This window comes from Histoplasma capsulatum, genomic scaffold (assembly GCF_000149585.1).
Source record: "Histoplasma capsulatum NAm1 scaffold_1 genomic scaffold, whole genome shotgun sequence".
Taxonomy (NCBI): Eukaryota; Fungi; Ascomycota; class Eurotiomycetes; order Onygenales; family Ajellomycetaceae; genus Histoplasma; species Histoplasma mississippiense.
Window position 1 is genome coordinate 7,300,367 of NW_001813982.1, and position 16,629 is coordinate 7,316,995.

The following is a 16,629-nucleotide window of genomic DNA, read 5'->3' on the forward strand; positions in this document are numbered from 1 at the left end:
ATGGGAAAATCACAAGGAAAACAATTGTTACGAAAATAAGGCTCTTAAGAAATTTCCATGGCATCGCCATTGACATAAGAGAAGGTAACATCCCCCTCTTCACCAATAAACCGTTTCTCAAATTCCTTTACGAATTTGACACTTCTAGGTGGGTCGAGAAAAAGTTGGAAACTTCGTTGTACATCCTCTATCCCAACATCTTTGGATTTGCGCTTTTGGCTCAATAAGGTGGACGTCGCGATGATGTTGCTGGCATATCTCAGGCCTGATTCTTGGCCAATTTTGGTCAACAGGGCCAGCGCGTCTGGGGACAGATCGATCTCTTCCTCTTGAGCACGGATGGCTAATATTTGCTGGATATCCTCCTTGGTGTATGGCTGTGTGCTGACGATAACGACTCTGTCAAGGAAGTCCAGGGGTAACCCATGTGGTGACCTGTACGATGTGCCCCGTATTCTTGCATTTCCACGATTACTCGCCATGATCACGATGGGTGCCAATTCAGCTTCCAGCGCTCTGTTGATGTATGAAAAACACTCGATGTCAAGCATATGGACTTCATCAATGAACAACACGCCGGGTATGATTTCTGCTTTGCCTTCTTCTTTCCATTCTCCAACTTTTGTATTGATCTGATCTCTGACTTCACTTCGAATTTCGCCGGTGTCCCCAGAAAACAGTGCCAAAAAGCCTTGCGTTCTTGAATTGATCACGTCAATCTCGTGGAGACTGACTGTGTGTACTATTTCCTTTCGGACTTGTAACTCTCCGTCCGGACATTGGACAAATTTTGTATCCGCTCCCATCGCATCGTAATCTCGAGAGCGGGCGTATGAGCGGCCAAGTCTGGTTATTTTACCCGAAGCCTTATCAATAGAAATTACATCTCCAGCCACAACACGCTCCTTTGTCATTGAATCGATCATTTTTGTGCCCATATCGTAGATAGTTTCCATATCCGTGGTTTTTATAGTAAGTTTGCCTTGTTTGTTGCCCTACAATACAACAGTTAGTCTTATATCCCTAGATAAATAAATCAACTAAGAAACAAAAACCCCCTTATTGCTATTGGTAGGGACGTACGCCAGTCAGAGTTCGATCGATCTGGATTTCAACAACTTCGCCTTCGATTATCTCACTCTCCTCCTTTATTCTGACTCCGATTGATTTGCGGAACGCTTGCGTCAACGCTTCTGTCTTTGACATTTCCAGTGAGAAGATTTCCGACGACGCAACCATGGTAAACGGGACATCAGCGCCAAGCGATTGCGCCATCCCCATAGCGATTGCAGTCTTTCCGGTGCTGGGTGGTCCGGCAATCAAGACTGCGCGGCCTGCAATCTTTCCATCCTTTACCATCTGTAGAATGATTGCAGCCGCCTTGCGCGCCTTCTCTTGGCCAACAAGGCCTTGTGAGGAATGGCGTGGTTCAAGCGTGTCCGCATCAACACCAAGGCCTCTAATATGAGAGTGTGCCGCAACCAGGTTGAGGCCCCTGACCTCCTTGCTCTCCGCGATTGTGGATATAGCCTATGAACGGCAAAGCATGAGATGAATGTGGTCTGAATGGATTGGTCATTTAGCTGAGAGAACTTACTGCCATGGCAGGCGAGAGAGTACAGCAGAGGTACTCAGTCGACTTGGGATTCCCAGGATATCAGTCGAAGTATTCTTTTTATATAAGTTAACTGTATCGTGCGGCAGGGCTGGTATTTGAGAATGCGGACTTTAGTCAAATAAATTGATTGCGTTAACTACACGAAGTTGGAGCTAAGCCTTACTAAGTCATCTGCGTGGCTGTACGTATTAATATTATTCCGTTTCCGCTCAGCTTCAACATCCCGAAACCGAGATCCTTGGCCTCCTTGGAACTGTCAATGCTCTCCCAATTCACACAACCAGGCCACCCGCTCATCCCAGCTTGAGTTGATATCTGTTCCCTCCAGCCCATTCTGCCAAGGTGAGTTATTTTAGTTGTTGATGGTCTTCCGCTCTATGATTAATTGATTCAGTCTTGCACAGTTGCTTAGATGACCCTATGTTTTGATTCCGTGGAAGTAGGATGCCTTCGCCACAAATCTCCCCGACAAGCAGTCCCTTCGGGGGGCCTAACCACGATGAGTCATTATCGAGGGATCCCCGCAAGTCAAGCCCTGATTCACTGAAATTTGATCCTGCGCGCTCTCTTGGAGAATTTGCTTCAAACGTGACATCCATTGCAGCTATCTCTGTCGAGCGAGAAAGGCTCAAAAAGCGGTCACAAGCGGAGTCGACTGACCTACGCAAGGCCAGTGATCGCAATTTCCAATACCCCTCTGTTGCGAAACGCCTCAAAACCGGAAAAGAGGAGCTCGATAATGAGCTTGTTAGGGTTGATGAAAAGCTTAAAATTCATCAGAAAATGCAACAAGAACTTATTAAAGGTCTAGCCGCCAATTTCATGTCCAGTCAACAACAGGCTCAACATCGGGTTGAAATTGAAGATATGAAGAATGACCTGCGCGAAATTAAGTCTGAGCTGTATCGTGTCGCAAACTTGCAAGCTGGTATTACGCCCACTCTGGATTCACTGAAAAGTTCGATTCAAAGTAATGACAACCTAATCGCCGACATTGAACAGTGGAAAAGCTCGATAGAGATGGAGCTTAAAAACGTCAGATCTGAACTTTCTACCAAGCAAAACGATCACAAGAATGCCACCGAATCTGTGGTTACAAGTCAAAGCAAGTCTATTGAACAAAAAGAGTGTCAGCAAGAGCAAACTTTAGACTCTAATTTGAAATTCGCTAAGGATGAGTCCAAGTTGGAGCCCTCTGCAAAAGCTCATGAGAGGGATTCCTCGAAACGCCTTGACACGCTTGATCGTGTAGTTTCTGAGCATGCGAAGACAGGAAGGGAGGTAAGCGAAGGCGCAGAGTCTCTTATGTACTCCCACTCGGAACCAATCACAGATGGATGCCCTCAGTTTGGCACCCCTGCGGAAGTCATGATTCAGCTTCAGAATCTCCGTCAAATTCAAGACGCGAAGGATGAAGCTATAGCGGACGAGCTTGATAAATACGAATCGAGAATTGCCCGGCTAGAAGAGGTGATGAGCAAATTGAAACAAATGGATCGACGGAACGAAACGAACAGTCAAACAGTCGGAACTAGCATGCACCAAATGAACGCTGAACTTGAACAGCTACGTCAGGCAATAAACGGGCTAAGTCAACATGTGAACAATCGATTTCAGCTTGTTGAAAACCAGTCGCGAACTCTACAGGCTCATCAAATCGCCCTGAATTCCCTCGAAACACGGTATAACCACTTGTCTACGGAGCCCATTGTTAAGCAGATGGTTATAGCGATGCAAGAAATGTACCCCCATGCCAGCCTCGTGCAGCAGGAGATCCCAATCATCCACGACAAATTAAACAGACTTACATCTGCTCTCGACTCTGTGCGCAGCGATATCAGTGCTGCCGAAAATACGCGATCGGCTTTAATCAGCGACATGACTGCGGAAAGAGACCGAATGGCCCAAGAAATAATATCTCTCACTTCCAAGATAGAGGAACTCGGGAGCGTACAGTCAAAGTTAAACGGAATCGAGAAAGTTTTAAGGTCAAGAATGGATGAGGTCGAAAATGTCGTAGCTACCAATCTCGCATCTGTGATGCTTAACGTTGACAAGCGGCTACCACCTCAAAACCCATGACGCAATGCTGTCAGACTGGAACCGCCGGAATGGAGCGCAAATGTATGCAGATTTGTAGAATAATTTGGGTGTCACTGGAATTTCAACTGCTCAAGTTAGACAAATTGCCGCATGTGGTGAGTCAGTCTGTATTAGTCCTAATTTTTTTTTATCAAATTGTAATACTCATCCCATTCTAAATTTTTCACGATTCTCAAGGGTAATATACACTGCCATACCATAATTACGACGATGAAACCTGGCGTGAGGGTTATGGATTTTCTAGGTCTAAGTTATTTTCAATACAAATATTGCAAACCGATCACAGACCATGTAGAGCAGCATCCCAGCTTCCTGCCCATAAAGGGGCAAGTGTGCAATGATGCATTTCGTGGGAAAACCCTTTTCTCCTTCTCAGGATCATATTAACACATTACCTGGGGTGGTCTGAAACTTCAGTGCATTGTTTTCATGCAAAATTCCAATGTTAGTCAACATGAATTGCAGTGGGTAGCCGATATTATTGACAATAACAGAACTCGCTTTGTTTCCTGAATGGATGAACTCAGACATTAAGGGTGTCTTAAGAAGCCGTCAATTTTTGAAAGTATCTTCGCTATCCTCCAACAGTGCCAGTGGTCTGTCTTCCTCATAATTGATTTTTCTTGATCACTGCGGCTTGCATCTTTTTGCGATGCAGTAGAAATTCAGGAACCTCGTCTCAGTACCCATTTCATGACACGACAGTCGATTGTGACCATTCTACATTCTATCTCCAGTTATCTATTCAGCTATCTACAGTGGCTGGGATGGCCAGCCTCAAGCGAAGCAAAACGATGCCCGCGGATGGACAAACAGCCAAATTCCTGTATACAATCTTGAAGCAGCTCGATCTCAAATCGGTAAGCATGGTGCCCATTTCTGTCCTCTCGGCTCTCTTTACTCTTTCAAATTACAAGATTACAAGCGACTTGCTGACTCGTATGCCAGATCGACTGGAATCTTGTAGCATCCCAACTTGAAATTTCAAATGGCCATGCAGCACGAATGCGCTTTTCTAGGTTCCGCCAACACATGGAAGGAATCACGACAAACAACCGTACTCCGCGCCCCAAGAACAAAAACGTCGACAAAACTCATTTGAAAAAGAACCAATTTAGCGAGGCCAAGCCAGAACTCATGCTAAAAACGGAGCATACGGTCAAGCAAGAACAAGACATGGATCTTCAGCCAGCAAATGCAAAGTTCTTGCCAGTGGACATGACGCTGAAACCACCCCCCTCGGTGCAACAGCACTACTTGGTGACAACGGTTGCACCAGCTGATCTTGCGCTCCGGTTTCCCTCCAGTCACCCAGTCGCTGGGTTTCCAAGCTGTCCGCCAACTGTCAAAGAATGGAGTCGAATCAAGATTGAAACGTGTGAGGGCGCGGCTACCACCAGGCGTGATGGACTTGTAAAACGGGAATGAGGCCATGCATGGCTAAACGGGGGAATAGAAATGTCAGTTGAGACAAGGGAGGAGGCGGGGAAATTCCTAGCAGCACAGCAACATGCGTGGCATACATGTCTGCGGGTCTATTGTCTTTCAGTCCACTAACAGAGAAACACCATAAAAACACTACCCCCATTGCCTAGCGTTGCATCAGAAATCCAAACATAGTAGCACCCTTTATTGCTCATCTCGGATACTCAAAAAATACCTTTCATTCTTCTACTAGCCTCCTGCTACGCGTCTTGTGGCCGTTGTACTCGTGCATTTAGTACCAAAATGGTAACTCCTACTCCGGGCTAGTTGCGCCTGGTTTTTTTCCTTTATTCATTTAGGCTTTTTTCTTCCCTGTATCTTGTACAGGGATACCTTCGAAAAGTCTTTCGGACCGAAGGTGACGTCTCTCTCAATGACATGCCATGGGGTTGATGATACAATCTAAACATGAAAATCGTTTGACCGTGGCCTGGTGTGTATTTGAACACAAAACATTTTGTTCACCATATCCCAGAATCCTTCCGAAACGTACCTACACCTCAGAAATCTACCTACGATACTGCTAAAGCTCCTGACACTTAGTCATTACCTCGGTTCCAATATATGTTCCAAACTCCGATTCATCGCGCGATACTTCTATATCTGTCACAACTGGGAAGTTGAAGGTTGCATTCATCTAATAAATTATTGCCACCCATTGTTGCTGGGGAGTGACTGTGTTCGATGTTCACTTCGCAACCAGCAATAACACATTCTTCCCCTCAGTTCCATATCTGGTCTTCCTCTCTATTTTTTTCTCTTTTTTTCTTTTTTTTTTCTTGTTTATTTTGAGCTTTCAACGCCTCTCAACCCTTCTCAACGCATCTCGTCTATTTTCTCTCACCTCTCCAAATAATTTGGCATTTTCTCTAAAAACCCTATCCCTTCAAGATTTGCTTCTATTAGGATACCACCAAGGCATTTTCACACCACCAGTTCTTCTCAAACCCAGCCCATCATGGCAGATACCAATGACAGTGCAGGTGATGTCGCAGACTCAAAGGGGAAAGCATCTGACGCCATTTTTATGATGGAGTGCTTGAAACATCTGCAGACTCCAGCTACCGTGCGTTCCCTCTGACGGACCAATATCTTATTCCTGAGGCCTTTCAAGATGTGCTAAAATTCTTCTCAGATCGATGTCAGCGCTGTAGCGAAAGCACTTAAGTACAAAAATCCCATGTCAGTTGCAAACCGCATACGTGAGATTCGAAAGCAGTTCAATTTGCAGCAGCCCTTAACCTGCTCCGCAAATTCTGCCAACGGTGGTACAGCTACACCTCGCAAGGGAGCAAAGGCCTCTACCGGACCCATCAAAGCCAAGGTGGAAATTCCCGAAGAAGGGACCGAAGGCGACAAAGCCGAAAAGGCAAAGCCAGGGAGGAAGCCAGGGGCAAAGCGTGGACGTAAACCAAAAGTTGCTGCCGCTGAGGATAACGCGATCAAACACACCGCAAATAATGACAATAATGAAGCCATTGGTGCTGCCACGGAAGATACCGCTTGATCTCTACGCCTGATCATGCTGCTAGGTACGTTTTAATTGTTTTGTATGCTCAATGGGCTAGCCAACTTACACTTTCCACTCACCGGGTCTTCTCACACATGTGTTGCTCATATCCAGATCACGTACAAGTATGGCCATAACGGATACTAGGGTTTATGGGAAAGGGGGTTTCGTTTTTATGTTCCTTGGGCCCTTTTCCTAAAGGTGATTCTCGATGACGGGTTGCTTTCCAATGTATTTGATATTCGGTCGTTATTCTCCACTTGGCCATACCCTCTTTATGTTTCGGCTTCTAATGTTCAATTGTTCATTATTTTGTCGAGCTTTCGTTGTTAATGGGTGGTTAATCTCCTGTCTCCAATACCCCATCTTCATACAAGCGGCAGATTTCCATCTGAGGGAGAATAATTATGTGGCTAGGGTAGCTTTCTCAATACAAACATCGCGTTTTTAACATGCCTTTTTAACCTAATAGACTCTATAAGAGATAATAGATTCATGACCTCAGGTTGAAAAATTGTCATGGCCTAGCTAATAGCTACCAATTTATCTCCGGTAACACCAATATAGCTCAAGCTCAATCCCACTTCAAAGCATTTTGGTGAGTTATATCTGAATCCCATTATTCACAAAAATACGGGACACAAATGTGTTCATCCATTGTGTTATAACTACATGTGTCTCGAGTATCAAATTTACCTTTCTTTCACCTTCTGCCTGTTGCCATCTCTTCATTCACCGCACTTGTACCAACCTGTTGATCTTCTCCTCCCCCCAAACAACAATTCCTTTAACCCATCGACTGTCCACCGCCCTTACCAAGACCTATTCATATGTCTCCTCTGTCGTCAACAGGTCATATCGATTATTCTCCTTGCTGAGTGAGAGTCAATGGCAGGTATTAGATATTGATTCAGCATTATAGTCTCAGGTCCTGTGCTGACATTTGCATCTGAAAAGATTTCATTTAGACAACTGTCACTCTTCTCTCACTCCCTGGGCACGTATAGCGAACTGATCCAAACCGAAGACCTCATCCACAAATTTAACTCGTATAATTTCTTTCTTGCCATTTCAGTATCATCTTTCCAAATAACGGAGTGTCTTCAAAATGCCTGCTGCCACTAGTGATGAGCAACTTCATTTCTTGCTGAAATGTGTCAAGTACTCGAATAGTGGAAAGGTACCTTTCCATTCCCTTTATAGGTTTCATTTCATTGTATTATCGGACACTATATGCTGGCCTCATAGTATTTGTGTACTTGCTCACGATGGAGAAATCTTTAGGTGGACTTCGATGAAGTTGCCAGGGAGTGCAACATTGTCAGTAAAGGTGCAGCGTAAGTTATAGTTGGGAACATGCACAGACTTACCATATCATACATTTTCTCATACCTTGCCATTCGATGCACACTCCTTCTCAGTCCCGCTATCTTGTCAAACCCTACTCCTTCGTCATCATGTCATAATGCGATCTGCAATGAGTGCTGACCATCAAACCACAGAGCCAAGCGCTACGAGCGCCTGCTGAAAGCCAACGGCATCAACCCAAATGGGAATCCAACACCAGGAATCGGAACTTCGTCTCTACAGGAAGCCGACAACAATGGACTCACTCCTAAAAAGTCGAGCCCCAAAACTCCGGCTAAAGTAAAATGCACGCCTGGCATTAAGACCCTCTCTACAAGGAAGCGCAAGCCAACAGAGAAAACCAATAGCACCTCGAAGAGAACCAAAAATGAGATGATAATTGTAGATTCGGACGACTCCAACTGGGGCGCCGGCAGTATGATGAATGTCAAAAGAGAAGATAGTGACGATAATAGCCTCGATGCAGATCGCAGAACACCGATGAAATCCTGCAACGACCCTTTTTTGTCCCAAGGTCCCGAGGTTGGAGAGGGGAGTCTCCTCTGTGATGATGGAGAGTTGTATAGTGAATTTTGCGCCATAAATTCCAAAGCTAGGAAATGTGTTTCAGGGGAACCAGGTGAGAATGGACACAATGCGCATGGTGGCAGTGAGTGCCATATTGTTGAAAATGGAGAATTTGGAATGCTGGGCTGCAGCGACGAGGCGTAAGGAGGAGGTTAACAAACGTGGTGTATTTTGCAGGCAAGAGGTAGATTTTTCGCAGCGGGAGTCCTAGGTAGTTTGATCAAATTGGAGAAGATTGGGGGCTTGCTTTCATATTGCTTTTTGATGATTCCACTAGGTATAACACAGGTTGGGACAAGGGGAAAAAACATTTTTGTTGGTTCTGGAATCAGGTTGTACAGTAAATCGCCAACGCGGAGAAGCTTGATCGGAATGTGGATTCATGGTGCTGAGAGGAATTGAAAACAAGACTAGAGGTCTGGAAATTGGTCAATAATAAAAAGGAGATCCTCCAAGTCTCTCCACTGCCGGCATTTGAAAGGCGAGGCCAAATGGAATTGCGAATTTGCTGCAGGAGCTACGGCGCTTTGAACTGTATCAAAGCTCTAAGGGAAGCAAAATTTTATCAAGATTTATTTATGACGATACCCAAATCTTATCGGTTTTATTCGTTATAAATACAACTATTTTTCATGTAATTAGCTAGAATAGCTAACGTATTTTACCACGACATTCCGCACAATACCATGAGTAGATTGAACTTGATATAATATACGGAGTAGACAAGCCGCAATCGCTCGCTTGCGCTCACTTATCCAGCTTGAAAACGCGCCGTTTAATCCCTCGGGCGAACATAATGAGATATCCAACAGCTGCACGTGACTCATATAGGTGAATTCCATGTAATCTACAGCTGTCAATAAAGAACAATCACATAGATGAAAAAGATGAATAACACTGTAGTAGTGTTGTAGAGTTAATGTAGAAGCACTAAGTGAGGTGTAATTAAATGCCAGGCAGCTTATATAGAGAACATAGTGATTTCAATCAAATAGCAAGCATTCGAAATGCAATGATTTACATCTATCAACCCCCAAAATGTCTGTAATACAATCAAAGCAGTCAAAATGGCTGAATGTAAGTAGAGAACTGTCAAAAAATGAAGAAAAACAGCTCAGAAATGATGGAATTACAGCTAATAATAATGCAGAGCAAGCCCAGCAAGCCCAGCAGGTTCTGAAGACCCAGCAGCCTGTGCTGCCTGCCAACCCACTCTCACTCCACCCTCAGCAGCCCGCCAACCCGCCTGCACTCATCCCCCCACAGCCACACCAGCAGCCTGTCAATGCATGGACACCAGAATGTAGGCTACAGCTGCTGGTAGAACAAATCATCAGAGATGGCAGTGGGATCATTGCACAGCTGTGAGAAATGAAGTCCAAGAGAGATATAGTGCTATGTGAAGAGAATTTCAAGCCTCAGTTAAAAATGACAACAAATGTAGAATCAACACTTACTCACAGTCATGGCATCAAAGGCAACTCATCATACAACTTATATGAAAAGAATTACGATTCATTCATTGAATGTATTGTGATTTTCAACATGTTGAAGAGGATCTGTGAGAATTGTCATTATAATTTATTAAATAAACATTGCAGCTTGCAATCTGATGAATAATAGATTGTCTTTATATCATGCAAATACATTAGCAAAATGTATATGCAAAACATATATGTTGGTATGAAAATAATAGAGAATCAGTAATTCACTGATTTCATCAATACAATCATTACTGACTTTACAGCTGCAGAGGAGAAGAGAAAAGGAAAAAAAAAAAATAAATAAATTATTAATATAAAACTAAGTTAAATAACTGAATCATCTGATTCAATCAAAAAAAAAAAAACAAATCTCATTTGTAACTTTGAAAGAAGCATATCAGAACATCGCCATCACAATCAGCAGGCAGTTCATGCATCTATTCAGCACATTCAAAAATAACAACCAGCAGAAAAAGCAGAAGCAGATCATCAGTAGCAATGAAAATGAAGATGAATTCATGAATCTCAAGAAATGACTGAGATGAATCACAGACATGCAAGCAGCCCACACATTGCACATAATCAGCATGATGTACACATGAGAAATCATGAAGCAGACCGGGATCATTCATCAATACTGTGAGATGTTCCAATTGAGCAGCACAGACTGGCACTGGTTTTTAAAGTTTGAATCAGCAATGAATGAGAAGATGATGAGGGATGCAATTCTGAGAAAATACAAGCAGACATCATAGAAGACAGAGGCTGAGAAGAGGTGTATGAAGTGTTGATTTCAGCTGCAACAGACTGACATGAAGGCTAAGCTGCAGCAGATGATGAATGACAAGACACTGAAGTTTTGAAAGGTGCAGATGGCAATGATACAGATCATTCAGAACAGTGAAAATCTCATAATGATTATTATATCAATTGAAGAAGGGAAGAGTATGATGTTCATATTGCTTGCTTGAATTGCATCTGAGGAAACAACAGTGGTGGTTCTACTGATGGCACTGTGAAGAGACATGCAGTGAAGGTGTGAGGAGTTGAGAATATCATATGTGAAATGAAAGAGCTGAAGATTGTCTGATGAAGCATCAATCATGCTGATGACATCTAAGTTCACATTGAGTGAGGACTTTATCACATTTTTGAACTGACAGCAGCTGAACCACTGATTGAACTGAATCATCATCAATGAATGTCACACAGTGCTCAATGACCAGATCAACTTCTGGTCTCAGATGCAACAATTAAGCAAGTTGATGATAGTTAAGATACAAATGATGCTGCTGACAATCACATTGTCATTCAGCAAGAAGAAGAAGCTGTGGTTCTGCATGCACTACACACAAACAGACATATCATTGTTCCAGACATGGACATGCCATCCAAATGTGGCATACTGAGTGTGGCAACCCATCATTGAAGGATGTATGTATGTATGTATGTATAGGTTTAACATCCCGGAGAAAACACGGGCAGCACCCGTGTTTCAGAAGCCTTCTGAAGAGCATGAAGACATGCTATGCTGAAGAGATTTCTATGTACACAGAGAGAGAGAGAAAACAGAATCCAGATGGCAACTCTTAAGAAGACTCAGCTCATTGCAAAGGATTTTTCTGAGCTGCGCATCCACTTCTGACCCAATATATGGCCATTCATGGTGGGGATAGTGTGGTTCTCTGAGGGGACCGCCGCTGCCGTGCCTGGAAGGCTTTATAGTGAGCAGAGAGGGATACCTCTCTCAGTTGATCAGAAAGCTGTCTGTGTTTCTAACATCAGAAGAAAGACAGATAAGATAAATGAAAGAAAGAGAGGGAAAATGTGTGTTCTGAAATGAAAACAATAAAAGAGAGAGATAAAGGAAAGACTGTGTTCTCTGCAACATCTTGCCGTCACATGACCTGGCACAGACCCGGGGGAAAAGAGAGAAGAGAGCACTGAAGAAGATTGTGAAAGGAAAAGAGCAGAGAATGACAGAGAGAGTAAAGAAAAAAAAGAAGAAGAAGCATTTGAGCTGATAGAAATAAGAGCAAATAAGAGGAAAACAAAGCAAAGTACATGTAGATACAATGCCGGCAGTCAAGAACATATCAACTGAGTCAGACATGTAGACTGTACTGATTACATCACATTTAATTGAAACAGATGAGTCTAGTTGTGTTATCTGTACTATCTGTATAGACTGTGTTGTCTCTGGCAGTTGCACTAGCTACTGTGGGTGTACTCAGCAGGCCGGCCTCGTGGAACTGCTGTGGGGGTTCTCAGATGATGTGCAATCAGCCACCTGTGTTATCTTGTGCAGTACTGTGTGTAGAACTGTGTGCAGTTCAGCAGTTCTACAAAGTCTGTAGAGATCAGAGAATTTAGATAGGCAACAGCTGTCACTCCGTTGTGTGGCTGTGCTGCTGATCTCTTGAGTCAGTGAAGAAGATGTCTTTATAAATGTTGACAGAGCATCAAATGTTCTGAGTTTTTATTGTGTTCACAGACACAGATGAGTCTCACATCTGCATGCTGGAAACATCTGTGATATCAGAAAAAGTTCTCATGAGAGGAGTGGAGTGCAAGTCAGCAGTGAAGAGTATGCTGTGGCATAGTGAGCTCTGAAGAGGCCTTCACTTGGTATTTCACAGTCAGTCTGCTGAAACTCCAGCCTCAGTATCAGTCAGGGAGCTTGCCACAGACTCCACTTCATCACTTTCATCTTGCCTCTTGACTGAGCTGCTTGACCACTGTGCAGACCCCACTGACTGTGGGTGTGGCCTCAAGTCCATAAGTTGGGGCTGCAGTAGATGAGACTGCTCACTTAGTCAAGCAGTCTGCTTCCTCATTGCCCTCTATCCTCATATGCTCAGAAGCTCATTTCAGGCTGACATTGTGCTGTCTGAGAAGCTCATAGCAGCGGTTGTAGACTCAGTTTGAAGAGGCTGCTGCACTGCTCCATATGCCTCAGATGACTGAGGTGTTGTTGAAGCAGAGTCAGATCTAAGAGTTGCTGCTGTTCTCTGTGACACAAGATAGAAGCTTCACAGCACACTCTAATGCTCAGCAGACATTAACTGCTTCAGTGTTGAAGACATGTGACATAAGACTCAGCACAGCTGAGAAGCTGTGCAGCTGTTTATTTTTCTGATAGACTATGAAATCATAGTTTATCTGCCTGCTGTTGTCAAGGTTCCATTCTGATTCATCTGAGAAAACATATAAATCTGTTGAGAGTTGACTTCTTCATCATTTTTTGAATGTCTGAGCAGCATTTTTTTTATCTACACCCTCTGTGAGGTCTGTCCCGCATTCCTCTGAGTAGTGTGGAATGACAAGTGTGGGTCTATTGACTGCAGATAACAGCGCCCTCAACCACTGAATCTTGATCTTTAAACACTGTTGAGTTTCAGTGTGAGGGGTGATGACAGTGTGAAGAGTGAATAGTAGAAGATAGTATATAGTGTAGTAGAAGATAATAATAATTATAGTAGTAGTATAGTTGAAGTTGTAGTTGTAGCTGTAGTTGTAGCTAATCGCTGAAGAGGAAAAGAAAGAGAAAGAAGATGTGCGAAATACATGCATCCATATATATATACATATAGAAATAGTGGTAGCGAGAGTATAATGGAAAGAGGTAAGAATAGACGAAGATATAAACAAAGATAATATAATAATAAGGAAATAATAAACGAGTGCATTACATTCAGCCTCTCTTTCTTGTGTGATCATTGGAGGTGCTATTCATGAAACCAGTGGATGCTTTTCATCCATCATCTGAAGCCTTGTCATGAATCACATTTTGACCTCCTTCAGAGCTACCATTGCTGATGGGAGTCCAGCATCCCGGTATAGAGTAGCGATGGGGGTTGTACGGAAAACTGGAAGGACCCCTCTGGCTGCCATAGTAAGCACCTTCTCAACTGTCCTCACATGCCATTTTAGACAGGAGCTAACCTCCCCACTCCTGCCTGTGTGCCTTGCTGACTGCGTGCGGCCGCCGTACCAGGCCTCTGTATCATAGAGCAGTGAGAGAACCACATAGATGATGATCACTTTCTGCAGAGTGTCTGCTGAGAGCTCATCTCTGATCTTCTTCAGACTCTGAATGTGCTGAGCTACAGCTCTTGCCTTCTTTGTCTGAGTGAAAACATATGATCTTCAGATCAGCCTTCTGTTGAAGTGTACATTCAGTCAGCAGAGTGCTGGCTTCTGTTCAGCTGGGGCAGTAACAGAGTGAACAATGAGATCCTCAGACACAATTACTACTGATGCCTCATTGTGTCACTTTCTTGTAAGATGAATTATCTCAAGTTTCTCTGATATGAAGGTTATTTTGTTTATCTCCCCCCATCTCAGAATACTCTGTATATCCTGGCTGAGAAGAGTGGCATTGTTGTTAAGTGAGTGCATCATTCATCAGATGTTCAGATCATCTGCATAGTGAAAGCACAATTCTGAGTTTTGCCACAGCAGCTCTGTCAGATACAGAAGAAACAGTATTGATGATAAAAAAGATCTCTGTAACATGCCACATTGCATCTGATGTGTTGCTGTGATGATTCTCTTCAGCTGGATCTGAGCTCTACATTCAGTGAGGAAACTGTCAATGAGCTGTAGCAGCTCGCGTGGCCATCCCTGCTGTGTCATTCACTGAAGCAGCTGCCTGCACAGCACAGCATCAAAGGCACTCTGCACATTCATTGTGATCATGGACACTTCCTTGTTTTGTGTGAAGGCTGCCTCCACTTCATGAGTGAAAGCAGCTATCAGATTCATTGCAGATTGTCTGAGCAACACCTCTTCATACTGTGGGCTGACTATGCTGTGAATGAGTGCTGTGTACGTCAGTCGCCTTGCAATGATGCATTCCAGTCCTTTGAAGATTACTGAAAGCAGAGCAATGAGCCTTCAGAAGTGGACTGAGCTTCTATCCCTCTTATCTATCTTGAATATCATTGCCACCTCTGCCAGTTATCAGACTCATGGGAAGTGGCAGAGCCGGAGGCAGCAGTTGTATAGCTGCTGTATAAAGAGAGACACATGCTGTCAACATGTTTTGAGCATCTGCACTGTGATTCCATTCATGCCTGGGGAGGTGCTCTGTATCTTAATGATGTTGCGCTCCATCTCCTCCATCTCAATCCAGGGGTTCCAGAGCAGGTTTCTCATGCCACTTCAGTGCTCATCATTCAATGAGTTATACTTCAGATCATCAGCTGAATTGTATCATTTCAGAATTGCTTGTTGAAATGCTTCAGTTTTGATGGCTGTCTCTTCTATGATCTGATCCCCAATCATCAGAGGGGGTGCTCTGAGGTTGGGTTTTAGCTTATGTCATGCCACCACCCAGTACAGATCTCTACCATCTCTGACCTCATTGATCATCTGCTTTCAGTATGCATGCTTGATCTTGTGCACTGTGTTCTTGAACTGATGCTTCGCGGCCTTTGTCTGATGAGTGGTGAGCTCTCAGTGCGCTCTTCGGCAGTCTGTTGTTCATCAGAGGGCTGTGGTTCATCTTTGTTGAGCTGGCTTACTGATTGTTTGAGCTGCAGTCAGAAGACTCTGAATGAAGTGCTGAGTCAGATCATCAAACTGTGCCACATTTCCAACCCTCTCTGAGCAAGGCATGTTCATCATGAGACCTCTGATAAAATCTGTAAAGAGCTTCAACTGAGAGTCTGTGATCATGATCTGAGCATCACTCAACTGTGTTTGAGATGTTGTTGACAATATAATGATCATAGACTGATGATCCGAGCTGCAGTGTAAATCTTGACACACTGTAGTGGAAGTAAAGATCACATTGAAGAAGATGAGATCAATCATATGATCTGCTGCATGAGTTGGAACATCTATCTCTCTCACAAAGTCCATCCCATGTTCACTGGCCCATTGAACAAGCTCCCCGCCTCGGTGCAGATTCACTGCCTCTGGTTCAAAGGCATCATGCTGTATGTTGATATCCCCATCTATCAGACAGCGGGCTGGTGGGCTCAGATTGATCAGATAGTCCATGACTGTGTCTGTCTCAGACTGTCTGTACACATTGAGAATGTGGCAGTCATTTACACTGATTCATAGCAGATCTCTGTTTTGCACAGACTGGTGTTGCTGTGCTCTTGTCTTTGAGCTCTTACATATATATATCATGATTCAGAGCCTCTTCTCCTTTCAATGCTCTGAGTTAGTGTCATCCCAGCGGTCTATAGATGCAAAGCACTCATACACTGAGTGGTTAGAAGTCTTGGTGCCAGGGTGTGTGTATGTCTTCTGTATACAGATCATTTCACAGCTCTGCTTGAAAGCAAGCTGTAAATCTGTTGTGTGACAGAGGGTTGCTTTGATTGTATTTGCTCAGAAGATTTGTAGAGGGTGATTTTTCTGCTGATTGTTTCTGCAGCGTCAGCTGTGTTGCTGATGTTGATGTTCTAGTATGAGAAGTCACTTAATGAGCTGCTACTGAAGTCCATCTGTGAAATGAGATTGAAGGGCTTCAGATC

At 43.7% G+C, this 16,629-nt stretch overlaps 8 protein-coding genes across 8 annotated transcripts; 5 read left to right on the forward strand and 3 right to left on the reverse strand.

The window, feature by feature from the left end:
• Positions 1–44: 44 nt before the first annotated feature.
• On the reverse strand, positions 45–1,603 carry HCAG_02082 (hypothetical protein; the record flags this gene model as incomplete). Its single annotated transcript, XM_001544985.1, has 3 exons — positions 45–995; positions 1,084–1,530; positions 1,598–1,603. The coding sequence occupies 3 exons, from the start codon at positions 1,601–1,603 to the stop codon at positions 45–47; spliced, it is 1,404 nt and encodes a 467-aa protein (XP_001545035.1).
• A 459-nt stretch (positions 1,604–2,062) lies between these two features.
• On the forward strand, positions 2,063–3,700 carry HCAG_02083 (predicted protein; the record flags this gene model as incomplete). The annotated part of the gene is made up of 1 exon (XM_001544986.1): positions 2,063–3,700. One exon carries the CDS (start codon positions 2,063–2,065, stop codon positions 3,698–3,700), a length of 1,638 nt encoding a protein of 545 aa, XP_001545036.1.
• Positions 3,701–4,488: 788 nt separating this feature from the next.
• HCAG_02084 (predicted protein) lies at positions 4,489–5,149 on the forward strand (the record flags this gene model as incomplete). The annotated part of the gene is made up of 2 exons (XM_001544987.1): positions 4,489–4,581; positions 4,670–5,149. The coding sequence occupies 2 exons, from the start codon at positions 4,489–4,491 to the stop codon at positions 5,147–5,149; spliced, it is 573 nt and encodes a 190-aa protein (XP_001545037.1).
• Positions 5,150–6,164: 1,015 nt separating this feature from the next.
• Positions 6,165–6,713, forward strand: HCAG_02085 (predicted protein; the record flags this gene model as incomplete). The annotated part of the gene is made up of 2 exons (XM_001544988.1): positions 6,165–6,272; positions 6,342–6,713. The coding sequence occupies 2 exons, from the start codon at positions 6,165–6,167 to the stop codon at positions 6,711–6,713; spliced, it is 480 nt and encodes a 159-aa protein (XP_001545038.1).
• Positions 6,714–7,824: 1,111 nt separating this feature from the next.
• Positions 7,825–8,862, forward strand: HCAG_02086 (predicted protein; the record flags this gene model as incomplete). The annotated part of the gene is made up of 4 exons (XM_001544989.1): positions 7,825–7,896; positions 8,001–8,053; positions 8,219–8,791; positions 8,829–8,862. The coding sequence occupies 4 exons, from the start codon at positions 7,825–7,827 to the stop codon at positions 8,860–8,862; spliced, it is 732 nt and encodes a 243-aa protein (XP_001545039.1).
• An 827-nt stretch (positions 8,863–9,689) lies between these two features.
• On the forward strand, positions 9,690–10,019 carry HCAG_02087 (predicted protein; the record flags this gene model as incomplete). The annotated part of the gene is made up of 2 exons (XM_001544990.1): positions 9,690–9,728; positions 9,765–10,019. 2 exons carry the CDS (start codon positions 9,690–9,692, stop codon positions 10,017–10,019), a joined length of 294 nt encoding a protein of 97 aa, XP_001545040.1.
• Positions 10,020–13,918: 3,899 nt separating this feature from the next.
• Positions 13,919–14,403, reverse strand: HCAG_02088 (predicted protein; the record flags this gene model as incomplete). The annotated part of the gene is made up of 2 exons (XM_001544991.1): positions 13,919–14,282; positions 14,393–14,403. 2 exons carry the CDS (start codon positions 14,401–14,403, stop codon positions 13,919–13,921), a joined length of 375 nt encoding a protein of 124 aa, XP_001545041.1.
• A 370-nt stretch (positions 14,404–14,773) lies between these two features.
• On the reverse strand, positions 14,774–16,144 carry HCAG_02089 (predicted protein; the record flags this gene model as incomplete). Its single annotated transcript, XM_001544992.1, has 4 exons — positions 14,774–14,948; positions 15,107–15,148; positions 15,545–15,675; positions 15,911–16,144. The coding sequence occupies 4 exons, from the start codon at positions 16,142–16,144 to the stop codon at positions 14,774–14,776; spliced, it is 582 nt and encodes a 193-aa protein (XP_001545042.1).
• Positions 16,145–16,629: the final 485 nt, after the last annotated feature.